The sequence below is a fragment of the Bombus flavifrons genome, chromosome 7 (assembly GCF_040668555.2).
Source record: "Bombus flavifrons isolate JBK064 chromosome 7, iyBomFlav1_principal, whole genome shotgun sequence".
NCBI lineage: Eukaryota > Metazoa > Arthropoda > Insecta > Hymenoptera > Apidae > Bombus > Bombus flavifrons.
The window spans coordinates 7,750,912-7,768,733 of NC_138448.1; the positions used below are offsets into that span (position 1 = coordinate 7,750,912).

At 39.2% G+C, this 17,822-nt stretch overlaps 2 protein-coding genes across 2 annotated transcripts in view; one reads left to right on the top strand and one right to left on the bottom strand.

Annotated features, from left to right (window-relative positions):
- Nucleotides 1–17,822, bottom strand: part of Cow (Proteoglycan Cow) — a 237,333-nt gene that overhangs the window by 31,966 nt on the left and 187,545 nt on the right. The gene's annotated exons all lie outside the window — the stretch shown is intronic.
- Nucleotides 180–10,552, top strand: LOC138181931 (RNA polymerase-associated protein CTR9 homolog). Its single transcript, XM_069117340.1, has 16 exons — nt 180–317; nt 1,817–1,915; nt 1,988–2,227; nt 2,307–2,879; nt 2,952–3,071; nt 3,161–3,471; nt 3,544–4,069; nt 4,136–4,330; nt 4,406–4,522; nt 4,609–4,919; nt 4,992–5,281; nt 5,368–5,527; nt 6,024–6,475; nt 7,343–7,573; nt 9,580–9,727; nt 9,821–10,552. Exons 1-16 carry the CDS (start codon nt 195–197, stop codon nt 9,915–9,917), a joined length of 3,993 nt encoding a protein of 1,330 aa, XP_068973441.1. The 5' UTR covers nt 180–194; the 3' UTR covers nt 9,918–10,552.

Sequence of the window (17,822 nt, forward strand, 5' to 3'; positions counted from 1 at the left end):
CGCCTCGAGAATTTGTGGTTGTCGGCAAACGCGTAATTAGTTTAAACCGAGTAACGCGGTAATTAAGCCGGTTTAACTCCTTTATCAAGACGGGGGCCTGCGGCTTCTCGGCCACCTCTTCTCGTCGTCCACGAGAATTCGCCTTCTGACTCGAGCTAGGTGACTTGCAACGCTCGTGGACACATTTCTAAAGGATGAAAGACAACGAAGCTTTGATATCAGGAAGATTCGATATTAATATTTCAGGAGCAAATGTTCGATTCCAGTTGTCTCTGTATGTTTTATTAAAAAAAAAAAAAAAAGAATCTTGTAGAATGGTTTGTATAAATAAATTTTCAAGAATTTATCATTTTTATGTCCAAATATTTGACGAAGATACTTTCTTTGGTATAAGAGAGTAGAAACAATTGGCAAATTGGTTAATTAATACCGATGGATTGTTCCTTGGTGATAGGAAATTTGTTTGACTAACAGACTGTTTAATGCATTTATGGGAAGTTTGATAGTGTAAGAAGGTGCATAATACGCGTGATATGCGAAAATATGAGATATAATGTTCGTTGGATTAACAAAATTTTTGCTCAAGTTCCATTTCTTTTGTTGTGTCGATAAAAATAAGAAATTGCACAAACGTTCGCAGTCTAATTGTTGACAACAGAAAGGTTCAAAATCAACTCTATCCAAAGCAAATACATCGATCCTTTACTTACTCGATAACTTCTGAAACCACAATGTTGGCTGTAAACAACGTGTACTAGCATCTCTTCAGTCTGTTAAATGGAAAGTTTTTGTCGAAACCGCGAGACTAAAATTGTTACTTATCAATTATTCGATCGGTTCGATAACGTCAGAGTCGATTGGCCACGTAATCTCGATACCTGCTTCCGGGAACGAATTAATTCGCGCGTGCGTTCGATTGCATTCGTGCAATTTCGTTCGCTCGATGAAACGAAACCGCTGGTCGTAATTAATCGAGCATCGTTACAGATTGTTAATCGACGATTTAATCCCTGGTTTGTTTTGATGGGAAACGGATGGTTCTTTATCCGTTCTTTAAATATCTTGAAATTTGTCCTCGATATGAAATATAAATGACTATTGTTTCATATTTGTTTTAATCGCATAATTTTTGACTAATTTTGTGATCTTATTTTGTTCATATTGTTTCCAATATGTTTCCCATTTATGTCATGTACAGTAAAATGTTAAACATTAGACATTTGTTAATTGAAATTGAATCTGTAGCGGCACATGAGTTAGAGGACAATTCAAATCATGTTGTTGTTTTGCCTCGGGACATTGACACAGCCTTGACGCATGAAACGTAATGATAAATAAACTCCGGGCGAAACAATGTCGCCGCTACATGTAACCGTCGAATAAAGACGAATTCGAATTTTCCGACTCTCCCCCGACCAGTATAAATAAACGGAAGCGATCGCGGGCGAGTAGTTATTATCTGAGTTATTATCAGAGTTATTATTCGAGTTATTATCCGAGTTATTATTCGAGTTATTATCCGAGTTACTATTCGAGTTATTATCGGAGTTATTGTTCGAGTTAGTATCTATCAGTATTTACGAGTATCTTTCTGTATCGACGAGCTATCTAGCAAGCATTTACTGTTAATGTATTAATTAGCAATTTTACTTTGCGATTTATATTCTGTACAAGCGTCTCAGCGAATATGGTTTGGATACTAATTTAGTATTTTAAATATATTCGATGGTTACAACAACGAGCAATAACATCTTAAATCTCACCAATCAAATATCGCTAGTTAATTTTTTTAATATATTAAATTACATTCTATTAGGTAATCGAGTTAGACCTGGATCAATTACCAGAAATAGATGGGATTCTTGTTAATTTACGTCAAGCACGTCCACGACTTAATATTTGGGTCAATTTGGCTGTAGGTACCTCGAATTATAATAGATATAATAGAAAAGCTACAAGACATTAAACATATTGTATTTCATTGTAGCTTGAATATTACAAACAACACAAAATCGAATATTTCATTAAAATACTTGAATCTTCTCGGATTGATGCTGATATTGATTATTGTGGCTATGAACAAGATCAAATGCGTGCGTTGGATATGTTGGCTGCATATTATGTGCAGGAAGCTAACAGAGAAAAGAATAAAGCCAGAAAGAGAGATCTATTTGCAAAAGCCACCCTATTATATACAACTGCAGATAAGATTATTATGTATGACGAGGTATATATCATTTCTAGTATTTTATTTGATGCTTGGAAATATTTATGTATTATTTATATAATACTTCCTTGTGCTATAGAATCATTTACTTGGTAGAGCTTATCTCTGCCTCTTGGAAGAGGATAAGATGGCTCAGGCTGATGCCCAATTTAATTTTGTACTAAATCAGTCTCCAAATAATATTCCCTCCCTACTGGGAAAAGCATGCATAGCGTTTAACAAAAAAGAATACAGAGGTGCGCTTGCCTTTTATAAGAAGGCATTGAGAATAAATCCAAATTGTCCAGCTGCTGTGAGGTTGGGGATGGGGCATTGTTTTATGAAATTAAATAACCAGAAAAAAGCGTATTTAGCATTTGAAAGAGCTTTACAGTTAGATGACCGATGTGTTGGAGCATTAGTTGGACTTTCAGTACTGAAACTGAATCAACGACAGCCTGATAGTATCAGAGCTGGTATTCAAATGTTATCGAGAGCTCATATCATTGATTCGACTAATTCCATGGTGTTGAATCATTTGGCAAATCATTTTTTCTATAAAAAGGACTATGTTAAAGTACAGAACTTAGCCCTCCATGCATTTCAAAATACCGAGAACGAAGTTATGCGTGCAGAAAGTTACTATCAATTAGCCAGAGTATTTCATGTTCAAGTAAGTGTACGATATAAGTTAGTTTACATATATACATACTTAAAATTTTGAAAAATGATTTAACTATTTCAGGGTGACTATGACCAAGCGTTTCGATATTACTATCAGGCAATACAATTTGCGTCTCCAGTTTTTGTATTACCATACTTCGGCTTAGGTCAAATGTATATTTATCATGGTGATGCAGAAAATGTAAGCATAACGTGTTACATATATTATTATATACTATATATGATAGGGTAAAGCTAATAAATTTTACATACACTGTTTTTAAATCACAGGCAGCGCAATGTTTCGAAAAAGTGTTGAAAGTGCAGCCAGATAATTATGAAACAATGAAAATTCTTGGATCTCTTTACGCAAATTCAAGTTGTCAATTCAAACGCAACATTGCTAAAAACCACCTTCAGAAAGTAACTGAACAATTTCCGGATGATATTGAAGCATGGATTGAATTGGCTCAAATATTGGAGCAAAATGACCATAATGCCGCCTTAAATGCATATGGTACGGTAACTAGGATTTTAAAAGAAGATGTCCAGGCAAATATACCACCAGAAATTCTAAATAATGTTGGTGCTCTACATTATAGGTATGTTTCATATTTCCTTATTTTAATTTATTTTATCTGCTATCAAGGCTAAAACTTATTACTTTATCATAGGCTTGGAAACTTAGAAGAAGCTAGGAAAAATTTTGAGGAATCTTTAGCGCGTTCTAACGCTGATGTCTCATACGATCCTGTATACTATAACTCAATTGCAGTTACGACGACATATAATTTGGCTCGTTTGAACGAAGCTTTATGTATATTTGATAAAGCAGAAGAATTATACAAAGACATTTTATGGAAACATCCAAACTATATAGATTGTTATTTACGACTTGGCTGTATGGCTCGAGATAAAGGACAAATTTATGAAGCATTTTATTGGTTTAAGGATGCTTTAAGCATAAATAACGAGCACCCAGATGCATGGTCTCTTTTGGGTAACTTACATTTGGTTAAAATGCAATGGGGTCCTGGCCAGAAGAAATTCGAAAGAATTTTAAAAAATCCAGCAACAAGCACCGATGCCTATTCTTTGATTGCTTTGGGTAACATTTGGTTGCAAACATTGCATCAAAGTGGAAAAGATAAAGATCGAGAGAAGCGACATCAAGACAGAGCATTGGCTATGTATAAACAGGTATGATACTAAAAATTAATAAATCTTCTTATTCGTATATACATATATAGATATTGAAATTCATAGGTTTTGCGAAACGATCCTAAAAATATTTGGGCTGCAAATGGAATAGGAGCTGTACTAGCGCATAAAGGTTGTGTAAATGAAGCTAGAGATATTTTTGCTCAAGTTCGAGAAGCAACAGCAGAATTTTGCGATGTATGGTTGAATATTGCGCACATTTATGTAGAGCAAAAACAATTCGTTAGCGCTATCCAAATGGTAACTTTCCGTTTTGTATGTAATACGATATGATAATGTTTCGGCAACTATTTTATAAAATATATCTTTTTACAGTATATAAACTGCCATCGGAAGTTCTATAAATACCATCATGTCGAAGTTTTGCAATATCTTGGAAGAGCTTACTTTAAAGCTGGTAAATTAAAAGAAGCAAAATTGACATTTTTAAAGGTGAGCCAGAAATATTGTGTCATGCTCTGATATCGTTAATATTGATTAAAGAAGAATAACTAATCAATTTCATTATATCAATTTAGGGAAGAAGAGTAGCTCCACAGGATACTGTTTTGTTATACAATGTTGCACTTGTCCTTCAACGACTAGCGATACAAATTTTGAAGGATGAGAAGTCCACATTAACAACAGTGCTCCAGGCAGTTCACGAATTGGGACTCTCACATAAATACTTCCAATATCTATCAACGCATGAAGATCAAATGGGGCAACTTGCGGGAGCAGAAGCAAGGTGCTGTCAAGATCTTTTATTGCAAGCGCAATATCATGTTGCCCAAGCTAGACGATTGGACGAGGAAAAAAAAATGTTTTGGAGAAAACAAGAAGAAGAAAGGTAATTATATCAACATAATTAGCATATGGAATACATCAAACACCATAATAATGATCTTGCATTAATGTATAGACAAGCATTTAAAATGCGACAAATAGAAGAACAACGGAAACTTGAAGAAATGCAACGACAAAAAGAACAGGAAATGTTACGGAAATGTATAGAGTACGTTGAAAAGACAAAGAAAGGAAAAGAAGCATCAATATCAATATCAATATCAATCAGTGGTGGTTCTCAAAGTGAGGAAAGTAGGGAGAAAGCTCATAGACAAAGGAGACGCAAAAGAAAAGCAAGTGAACGTAAAGAAAAAAGGGTCAAGGGTAAAGAAATGCGCAAGAAAAAAATGGGGAGTGGAGAAAGTGGTAAGATAGTATTTTATGATCTTCGATTATACGCGTCATTAATCTGCGTTTTTCAAAAAATATATATTTTATTTCGTAATATTCAGGTTCAGAAAGTGATCGACTCAAGCCGAAACGTGGAAGAAAAGGCAGAGCACTTTGGAAAAGTACAGCTAGGACTGCAAAAGAAAAGATACCTTTATTGAAGGAAATTATATCAACGAGCGAATCTGATAGCGATTTAGAAGATTTTAAAATTGCCAACGGGTAAGGATCATTCATTTTATGAGAATGAGGTGGTTTATTATACGTGTTGGTTGGTTTATTAGAGAGATGAGTGATAAAACTGTAATAGTTAGTGTATATTAAAATCACTTTAAGTACAAATACAGAGATAGTGTATGTCGGTCGTTATCGTCGCTCGCTCAGTGCTACTGTTCAACTTTACCCTCGTTATTCGACTGTATAACTCGCAATAATAATTCGCTATAATGATTCGCTATACTAATTCGCTATACTGGTTCGTTATACTAATCGTCCTAGAGAGCATGTTCATCTATTTGTATCGACCGGTAGTATTACAAAAAGGTTAAATGTAACTCCGGTTGACGATTACAAATAACGGCGATAATATTTTGTCCGGAATTCGTTTTCCTTTAAACCTAGCTAACCAAAACAACGTTGACTCATGTGCCGCTACAAAAATATAATATACTGAGGTGTGTAATAAATAAATTAATGGCGTCGTTAATTTTTTTTTCAGAGGTGAAAGCCGTAATGAAGGTCGCGTACGCATCAATAGACGAATTATATACGACTCAGAAGAATCCCGTGCATCGAGATCTAGGTCTCATTCCAGATCGAAATTTAGAAGCCGTTCTAGAAGTAGTTCACGATCGCGATCACGATCACGATCACGATCAGGATTTCAATCTCGATCCGTATCTCGTCCATGGCCTAGATCTCGTTCAGGTTCCAAGTTGAGAAGTCAATCGTGTTCGAAAAGTCCGTCGAGATCAAGATCCGTTTTAGCGAAAAATGGTTCACGCTTGACATCAAGATCAGGGTCGTGGAAGAGGCAATCGCGATCAAGATCGCGTAGTGATTGGAGGAAAAGTGGATCGCAGCCAAGATCAAGGCCGGGTTTTGCAGCTAGTGCACGACCAAGATCGGGTTCTGCAGTTAGCGCAAGATCGAGATCAGATTCTGCAAGTAGTGCACGTTCGAGATCGGAATCTGCAGCTAGTGCACGATCAAGATGGGGTTCTGCAGCTAGTGCACGATCAACATGGGGTTCTGCAGCTAGCCCACTATCAAGATGGGATTCTGCAGCTAGCGCACGATCAATGTCGGTTTATGTAAGTAGCGCACTATCAAGATGGGGTTTTGCAGCTAGCGCACTATCAAGATGGGATTCTGCAGCTAGCGCACGATCGAGATCAGGCTCTGCATGTAGTGTACGTTCGAGATCGGGTTCTGCAGCTAGCGCACAATCAACATGGGGTTCTGCAGCTAGCCCACTATCAAGATGGGGTTCTGCAGCTAGCGTACGATCGAGATCAGGTTCTGAACGTAGTGCACGTTCAAGATCGCGATCTGCAGCTAGTGCACGATCAAGATCGGGTTCTCCAGTTAGTGCACGATTGAAATCAGACTCTCCACGTAGTGCACGTTCGAGATCGGGATCTGCAGTCAATGCACGATCAAGATCGGGTTCTGCAGATAGCGCACGATCAATATCGGGTTCTGCAGATAGCGCACAATCAACATGGGGTTCTGCAGCTAGCCCACTATCAAGATGGGGTTCTGCAGCTAGCGTACGATCGAGATCAGGTTCTGAACGTAGTGCACGTTCGAGATCGGGATCTGCAGCCAATGCACGATCAAGATCGGGTTCTGCAGATAGCGCACGATCAAGATCGAGTTCTCCAGCTAGTGCACGATCGAAATCAGGCTCTCCACGTAATGCACGTTCGAGATCGGGATCTGCAGCTAGTGCACGATCAAGATCGGGTTCTGCAGATAGCGCACGATCAAAATCGGGTTCTCCAGCTAGTGCACGATCAAGATCGGGTTCTGCAGATAGCGCACGATCAAAATCGGGTTCTCCAGCTAGTGCACGATCGAAATCAGGCTCTCCACGTAATGCACGTTCGAGATCGGGATCTGCAGCTAGTGCACGATCAAGATCGGGTTCTGCAGATAGCGCACGATCAAAATCGGGTTCTCCAGCTAGTGCACGATCGAAATCAGGCTCTCCACGTAATGCACGTTCGAGATCGGGATCTGCAGCTAGTGCACGATCAAGATCGGGTTCTGCAGATAGCGCACGATCAAAATCGGGTTCTCCAGCTAGTGCACGATCGAAATCAGGCTCTCCACGTAATGCACGTTCGAGATCGGGATCTGCAGCTAGTGCACGATCAAGATCGGGTTCTGCAGATAGTGCACGATCAAAATCGGGTTCTCCAGCTAGTGCACGATCGAAATCAGGCTCTCCACGTAATGCACGTTCGAGATCGGGATCTGCAGCTAGTGCACGATCAAGATCGGGTTCTGTAGATAGCGCACGATCAAAATCGGGTTCTCCAGCTAGTGCACGATTGAAATCAGGCTCTAAACGTAGTGCACGTTCGAGATCAGGTTCTGCAGTTAGCGCACGATCAAGATGTGGTACTGCAGCTAGCCTACTATCAAGATGGGGTTCTGCAGTTAGCACACGATCGAGATCAGGCTCTGCACGTAGTGTAAGTTTGAGATCGGGTTCTGCAGCTAGCGCACGATCGAAATCAGGTTCTGCACGTAGTGCACGTTTGAGATGGGGATCTGCAGCTAGTGCACGATCAATATCGGGTTCTACAGACAGAGCACGATCAAGATGGGGTTCTGCACCTAGCGCACGATCGAGGTCAGGCTCTGCACGTAGTGCACGTTTGAGAACGGGTTCTGCAGCTAGCGCACGATCGAAATCAGGCTCTCCACGTAGTGCACGTTCGAGATCGGGTTCTGCAGCTAGCGCACGATCGAGATCAGGCTCTGCACGTAGTGTACGTTTGAGATCGGGTTCTGCAACTAGCGCACGATCGAGGTCAGGCTCTGCACGTAGTGCACGTTTGAGAACGGGTTCTGCAGCTAGCGCACGGTCGAGATCAGGTTCCGCACGTAGTGCACGTTTGAGATCGGGTTCTGCAACTAGCGCACGATCGAGGTCAGGCTCTGCACGTAGTGCACGTTTGAGAACGGGTTCTGCAGCTAGCGCACGGTCGAGATCAGGTTCCGCACGTAGTGCACGTTTGAGATCGGGTTCTGCAGCTAGCGCACGATCGAGATCAGGCTCTGCGCGTAGTGCGCGTTTGAGATCGGGTTCTGCAGCTAGCGCACGATCGAGATCAGGCTCTGCACGTAGTGTACGTTTGAGATCGGGTTCTTCAGCTAGCGCACGATCGAAATCAGGTTCCGCACGTAGTGCGCGTTTGAGATCGGGTTCTGTAGCTAGCGCACGATCGAGATCAGGCTTTGCGCGTAGTGCGCGTTTGAGATCGGGTTCTGCAGCTAGCGCACGATCGAGATCAGGCTCTGCACGTAGTGTACGTTTGAGATCGGGTTCTTCAGCTAGCGCACGATCGAAATCAGGTTCCGCACGTAGTGCGCGTTTGAGATCGGGTTCTGTAGCTAGCGCACGATCGAGATCAGGCTTTGCGCGTAGTGCGCGTTTGAGATCGGGTTCTGCAGCTAGCGCACGATCGAGATCAGGCTCTGCACGTAGTGTACGTTTGAGATCGGGTTCTGCAGCTAGCGCACGATCGAAATCAGGTTCCGCACGTAGTGCACGTTTGAGATCGGGATCTGCAGCTACTGCACGATCAATATCGGGTTCTGCAGATAGCGCACGATCAAGATCGGGTTCTGCAGCTAGCGCACGATCGAGATCAGGCTCTGCGCGTAGTGTACGTTTGAGATCGGGTTCTGCAGCTAGCGCACGATCGAGATCAGGCTCTGCACGTAGTGTACGTTTGAGATCGGGTTCTGCAGCTAGCGCACGATCGGAATCAGGTTCCGCACGTAGTGCACGTTTGAGATCGGGATCTGCAGCTAGTGCACGATCAATATCGGGTTCTGCAGATAGCGCACGATCAAGATGGGGTTCTGCACCTAGGCCACTATCAAGATGGGGTGCTGCACCTAGTGCACGATCAATATCTGGTTCTGCAGATAGCGCACGATCAAGATCGGGTTCTGCAGCTAGCGCGCGATCAAGATCGGGTTCTGCAGCTAGAATACGATCGAGATCAAAGTCTCATAGTGGTTCCAGAAATTAGCTTCACGATCAAGGTCAAGATCAAAATCAGGACGTATATCAAGAAGCAGAAGCCGATCAAAATCTAAATCTGTGTCAAAATCTAGATCGCGTTCCGGCTTACGGCCAAAGAGTGGCTCTCGAAGTCGCAGCCCTAGTGGATCAGCAAGGTAAATAAAAAGGACATCAAAATACACTCACTGAAACGAAATATAGCTCCCGTGATACCGTGATGGCCACATATTGCGATTATTTTATTCCAACTCTGCTACTCTAGAGTCGAGAAAATCAGTTTTAAGCAGTGATGTTGGTTCCCGCCATTCGAGTACAGATCGGGGAGGTGGCAGCGAAAGCGAATAAACTCAACACGCATATAATAACATCACTAGCGCGCAGAAAATCCAACTTTGGATTACGTACTTTTTGTGAGAGCCAAATTTATAAAAATGAAATATATATAACTTTCTCGATATATTTGTTAACACACGTTTGAAAGGACCGTTCGAATTGAAACAGGATTGTTACGCTAAGATGGCAACTGGCAATCGTTCGAGCTTTGAGTAGCTTCGATTTATCGCTTATCGAAGCGCGGTTTCGAGATAATTAAACGATCTCTAGATGGAGCAACTTCAGTGTTTCGGACGTAATATTTCGGACAATTGAATATTTGTTTTATGTTCGCGGGTTATAAAAACACCCCATAGTTTTAGTCGAAACCGTGTGTTTATGTTCTTCACATTGTATTTAAAGCGAAGTATTATTTCACGATGCAAGGTAATTTTATGTAAAATTATTACGATTTTATCTAGTTCAATGTATAAACCGTTTTGCTTTTTGATTAGTTATCTGTTGATACTTTGTATGATAAACAAACAGTTTTAATTGTTATTGTACGCTCACATTGTTTAATATAAAAGAAGATATGTTAGGGTTGTGTTAACAACCAACGTATTATTTTATATCAAAAATCATAAATAAAAGATTATAAAAACTGACGTTTTTATTATGTCTTTCTGAAATGTATTACACAATTAAAATATTTTACATATGCACGATTAAAGTTTTTTTATGTATCAATAAAAACAGCTACATGAAACAAATGATCAAAGTTTTGTAGAGGTTAATAACATTGGTGCCACTTCATATGTCATTACGTTGTCATTACATATTATGTTCAACAGTCAATCAATTTAACAACGTATTTATAATGCTTTTTAATTCAATTTTTTCTACTAGACGTTTATCTAGATCGCCTGATAGAGCATTATATGCTCTAACGGAACTCCTTTCTGGATATTTTCGATCTGGTGCACTCTTTACATAATATCCATGCGTTTATCGTTGCCAAATCTAAAATATTGAAAACAAACTTGATGGGGCCATCGGAAACTCCCTGCTTTCACAATATATTTGCGTACCATTTGGTCAACGACGTCCACACCAAACTTTGTTTTATTATAAAAAGCAATGGTTTCTGGAACACATTTATAATTGTCTTCTACTTGTATACCTGCATGTTTGGTATTTAGAAGGAGGACTTTTACGTTAGGTTTACTTTTATACACAGTAAGCGTGCAGTTTTCTGATTTATATAAATTTGAGGAAAACAAAGTCATCTTTTCCTTTTTTCCCTTGAGCATCGAGTTTCATCTTTCCCCATATAAGGAAAACTTAATGCCAAATTTATGAGGCTTATTCGGCATATATTGCGTAAACCTGCATCGGGCTTTCGTTGGAAATAATTGTTCATCTATTGAGATATTTTCATATGGCTTGTAACAAGTCTGGCTATCACTTATAAATCTGTTCCATATTTCGGATATCAGCGCAAATTTATCTGTTTGTAATCTTTCGGAGGCTTTCAATGATCTCGCTTCATATGCGCCCCGGGCATATAGAATTCCTAGAAAATTACGTAACTTAGCAACTGTGATCGTCCGTCTTTTTCCAAAACTCGATGCGCCTCGGTTTCAGTGCAATCTTTTATGTGTTCCATTATGTGTCTGTCAATTATCAATTCGAAAGCACTAGTTACACAACCCGACACAATATTTCTCTTAGCACAGCCAGTAGGTCCTGCGATATCCTTGAATATCATACGAACGGGCGTTCTACCCCTAGATCCGCCTGCTTTCAGTTTTATCCACTGTGTCCCATCAATTGCAATTTCAATTTCACCCATTACATTTTGGGATGTGCTTGGAATGCTTGTCGTTTCATCCTCGGAGTCAGAACTAGAAGAAAATACACATCCTTTTCTTGTTACGACACGATTTTCAAGAAGTTTTCCTCTTCACTATCCGAAGATCCTTCTATCTCTCCACTTTCAGTGTATTCAGAACTTTCACTGTCAGCTTCGCTTTGGCCTAATTCATATTGATCTTCTTCGGAGGTATCCTCAGAACAATCTTCATTGATATTGACAATTATGTTCAATATCTTATTATATCTCCTGGATTTACTCATGATTTCTGGAAAAGGTGGATTGGTCAAAAAAAGAAGATACTGTGCCCAAATTCAATTATCCTATTGTAAATACTTAGAATAAGCGGAAACAATAATGGGAAATGTCTACAATAACTGAAACTTTTGCATACTATCTTTGAAAAACTATTTGTTTATGAAATCAGCTAGCTCGTCAATTTGACGGGTTTCGTAGAGATAGGTATACTAAATACAGATTTCAAAAATTAGAAAGCCTAGAAAAAAATAATTGTGTGTATAAATTCTTTAGATGAAATGATTAATTTATGATGAAAGATGGTTAAAATTAATGCTATGGTTTTTGGGATATTTCATTTCAAAGTTTGAAATCCGTCAAATTGACGGGTTCCGTAAACCTAGTGTTAAACATCTTTCTTTCCTCAGGGAGGAAGATTAAGGTATTAAAATAAAATGAAAAAAAAGAAAAAAATTGCTGCTTTTATGCTGAGAGAGAAATTACTCGAAATATTCTCGCTGAATTTTTCAAGCACTGTGCTTTGCAATAATTTTACGGTAGAAGAAATACGCTCGTGACCCTTCTTTGCACGGAGAACACAATTTTCTCTGGAGATGGTTTTCGGGAACAGAGAAATTCGAATCGAATTTCGTTGCACACTGGCTAGAATGTTCATATTTATGTAAACTACTAGTCGCCCTCCTTTTCTCTATACTTTTCTCTGCGGACGCTCGCAAACTTACGTCTGAAATGTTTAAATTTTGAACAAGAATTCGCCACCAAATATTCCTTTTCTTTCCCTGTAAATTTTCCAGGACTGTTGATACACACGTGTAACATATATGCATAACAAATAGCATTCCAATATTTTATATATTTATCGCATCCAGGTTGAACACGTAGCACGAATTTTACATTTAACATCGCACCTTTCATATTATGTCCAAACTAACTTCCTAATAGTTTACCCTGTTACTTAATAAATTCCTATCACAACGTGTATATTAGGTTGTCTGGAAAGTGTCTTTCTTTCGCAAACGTGTTTTTTACAATGCACCTTCATACAAACGTGAAACAAAGTCTGTGAAATGTCGCGATGTTTATCTCAACAGAACAAAATGGATCGCATGTAATTCGACAAAATAATATAAAACAAAAAAAAGTTGTGCGTTTATTATTTCTTCATAAAACGAAAGAAACTTTTCAGACGACCTAACACTTTCGTATGGAATAAAATCAGCGAAAATATACTGCTCAGAACAAAATACTAAACATGTAGCTTCAATATTCCAACAACTCTCATAATTCGCTGTCTATCACACTTAATATTCGCAAGCTATAAACGCATCCCAAACAGCCACGATCAAACCGTAATTAGCCTACCCTAACTTCAAACAGATTCACGTCACGGATTAACCTCTGCACCCTTGCTAAACCTTGCTTTTAAGAGACGTCGAACGAGAAAGGAGCAGAAGATAAAATTGCGAGAAACCAGGCTGCGGTAGAATAAAACAAGAAGTCTCTTTTAGCTTCTTGGGGGAAAATGCTCTTTCGAGAAGATCCGGGGACCGAGAGAAAAAGCACTCGTCTTTTCACATTATGCCGGATGGATTTTCGTCTGTCCGACCACAGTTTCAACGAGTTCTTATCGTGGCCACCATCGCCGCCACGCCGACGCGTACCATGGGTTTTCACGAGGACGTTTCGAGTGCCTTTCGCCAGTTTTGAGGTCTCGTTTGAGGCTGACGATAGAACGCGCGAAACGAGAGAGACCGGCCACGTTACGAGCCTTAGCCAAGTGAATTTACGCGCCACTGTTACGTGCCTTCGCGTTTCCCAAAGTTTATCCCTGACGAAATTGCTCGACTAAAACGTGCCGATAAGGTTTTAAAAGCCTGATAAGCCCCGTAAACGCTGGCCAGAGCCGCAGCGAATCATAGAAGCGTTTAATTCTTCGCTTTTAATTTCGCCGTTCGACGAAATGTTTATTCTTCTGCTTTATGGTGGATGCGCCGCATTAAAAAGTTAAAATCCATTAGGGCGGCTTAGGAAGTTTGCTATCGTTTAATTAGTACTTTGCCTTCATCGTTTCTCATTCATGTATATTAACGTAAGGGTATTATGTTTCATACATAATACTATGGTATGTAATATAATAATATAAATGTGTATAATACATAATTAATGCGATTAACGTTTTAATAAAAAAAATTTCGGGATTGGGGTCGAATTTAGCGACGTATTTAAATACTTTTCCTAATTATGTTTCGAAATTTCTTGCTGTCAAAAAAGAAAAATTCTTTTAAATAGAGGCTAGGTGACAAGAAATAATTGAATTCGAAGTTATCGAATTCAAAGGTAATTTTTCGTTAGAAACGTTAGAAGACAAAAAAGAAAAAAAAGAAAAAAGAGAAGGGATGGAGGAACGTAATCCAAAGTTCCGTGGAATTCTTTTAGTCGACTATTTACCAAAGAAGATTAAAATAAATGTTTCCTGATACAATATGTTTCACTTCCATGGAAATGGAATTTTCTCCCCCCGAGATCGAATTTTTTCGTAGAAAATGTTTCCTCCGATACTTTCTTCCCACTTTGAAGCAAACAGCTCGACATTTGTTTACCATTCCTTTCATAAATCTAAGTGAGATAAACATACAAAATTATCTTATTTACATTCTGTTTGCACATAAACAAACGTGTACGATTAAAAAATAGCATCAAATATTTTTTTCTTTGCAAAGTACGAAGAATTCTGATACACGTTCGATCGTTAAACAGTGACCTGCGATAGTTTTCGTACATCAAAAAATGTTATAAAATTTCATAGATTTGCACAAGTACTAATTTACATAGTTATTACAGATATATACTGTATAGCCATATAAAAATAGTTTTATTTCAATAAAAATAGTTGCTCAAATGACACTCATGAAAATGGCCTTTTCATAAAGTGTACAAAGGCTTTTGTGGATAATTATAACTGAAAGGATATAAGATTTCCAATTCAGCTGTTAAATTCGTATCTTCCTAAATTCTTCGATCGACAGGGAGCAGGGAGAAAGAAAAGCGGAAGCTTCGTTGATAATGAACGTGCCAATCCGTCTTTAATCCAAGGCTTCTATATCGATCCGGCCCGTGAGAAGCACGAAACTTCGATCAGGTGCTATCATTGGGGAAAAAAACTTTTGGTCCAAGCCCGGAGGTCTTTCGAACTCTTCTCTCTCTCTCTCTCTCTCTCTCTCGCTCTCTCTTTTTCTTTCTATGAAATTTTCGTATTTGAGGCGAAGGTTGTTTAACTTCGAACGTTTGCCGCGAGGGTACGAGAATTTATTTCGCTAGTTTTAAAAGAAAAGCTACAATTTTCGTTCAAATCACGCGTAACGACAAAAAATTATCTGCAGCAATTTCTTTGGGAATCAGCTTAACGTTCTTTACGCTTTTCTTAGTAAACTTCCATTACAAAATTCTTCGTTCTGTTTATCATAGATTTCTTTTTCTCTGCTAAAGGGAAATGTAGCTTCTGTCGTAATAATATTCAACAGCAGAAAATCAAAAGTTAGCTAACACGAACTTTCCTCGCTTCATCAAATTCGCAATATCGTTTACGCTAAAACCGATCCATCATTTCTCACCCTCGAAACAAAAAAAAAAAAAAAAAAAAAAACCGAAAAGGGGGAAAAGAGAGTTTATCAACACACCCTGAATCCCATTCCATTCCCCGTGTCCTCGCCTCAATTTGTATTCAAATTCCCGAATTTCATTCGCTGCCACTTCCGTAACTACACGAAGGCCCGTTTACCATACTGTATACCCGAAGGAGTTTCCTCGAACCAAACAGAACTCGTACACAGCTCGCCTACAACGTTTGTAGCGCGTTTTGCACCCCCTTACAAAGTGCGTTTCGCTTAAAAACCTGTCACCAGCTAGAATATTTATTCTCCAAAGTCGAAGCTCGCTTTTTCTATTGTGTAGTAATGCTCGCTTAAATTTCATTGAACAAGTATCGATTCCGTGCTATGAATACCGTGCAACCGCCTCTCGACAACGAAAGAGAATGCATCCGACGAGAACAAACGAGGAAGACGTAATACCTTTCTGCTTACTATCCCTTGCAATAAGATTTCCATCGAATGGAATACACAGCACTAAGCCGATTAGAAGTGCTGAAGTTTTCCTGGAAAATGCAGAACGTCACGATATTGTATAAAACATACGGCAAGATCACATTATGCCGATGTGAAATAAATGGGAGAAATAATATAAATCTTTATGAGGGGATGACAATTGACGAATTACTCCAGTTTCTGCAGTTTCTGCAAAACTCTGATTTCTATTTTCCATTTATCTATCTATTATTATTAGAATTTAATTTTGCTAGGTAGTGTCTTGTTACAAAAATTTTAATATACAGTAGAGCTTCGGTTATTTGAACTAAATGGTAGACAAAAGGGTTTGCAGATAAAGGAATTTCAATGCTAATACAGTACTTACTTTCCCGATGTTCATCTTCATGTATATATTTGAAACAGAACATAAATGTTAATAATAGCAATGCAAATAATGAAACGAAGTATAATTCGATTCAAGATTTATGTTATGTAAAGTTACCTTCCCTTCCCACCTCCTACCATCTTAACTCTATTTTTAAAGTCTCAAATACTTCAAAACCTTGAGGAATATCATCATCGCCATTATATTCATGTTTCAATTCATTAATCGAGCCGTAATACAACGATGGTATTATGGTCAATTGAAGAAGATTCATCAGATTGAAACCGTTCTATCACGTCGTTATCACAATCACCTAATTGTGGTATTATATTAAACGCAGAAGGAGTTTCTTCCGTATCTATCGTAATATTATCTTCCATTTTTTCCTACATGGTGTCTCCAACGTAGTTCGCTGGATTTTCCATGCTCTTCTTAGCGCCACACATTTGACGTCCACCCAAGCATATGCCAGCATATAACAACAAGCTTTAAACATAATTGCTTGTATCATCTTCTCGTCAGTAGTATCGTTGATCGTCGATAGAAATTTTTCTAGGAGATCGAGCCTTTCACGCGCGAGACTTGTTCGACTAATGGAACATTCGCATAATGAGAATTCGGATAACAGCAGTTCGGATAATCGAGATTCTACGTATTATATTTTGTTAGTCAAGTTTTTGTTAGATTTACAGGGATAGTATTGGGTTGGCAACTAAGTGATTGCGGATTTTGTCAATACCACCTAATGACAAAATCAGCAATCACTTAGTTGCCAACTCAACATTTACCGCCTTCGTTATTAGGCACTGACTCAAAGATAGTTGAAGTTGGATCATCGAAATCGAGACACCGAGCATCGTGTAAGTCAAATCATTTGAACATAAGCGAAAGAATTACGGTCGATTTCGGACGAACGTCACTACGTTGCTGCACTTCTCATCGTTTTTCGTACGCGGCCGATTTTTATCTCTCGTGACGTCGCCACGCCGGAGCGCATTACGATCGAACGACGGTTTGTTCGGTCGAACACGCATTTTCGAACACGTTCTCGTACCCTTACACGGAACTTTTGATTTACGCGAGCACCATGGAATTCCATGAATGCGAAATGTAATCCTCTGGCCGTTCCTCTTTCGGCCCCTTCCTACACCACTTCCATGATTCTGTCCCATCGCGTTCCTACGTCGCTATATTTCTGGCAGTCGACCGGCCCACGGAAACTTTGCCTTTCAATCGGCCCAACTGGATAATAAACGACGTCGAGCCGTCTTCGCGACGAAATACGACGTTTACCGATGGTTCCCCTGTCTGTTCGCTCTCTTTCGCCAAACATA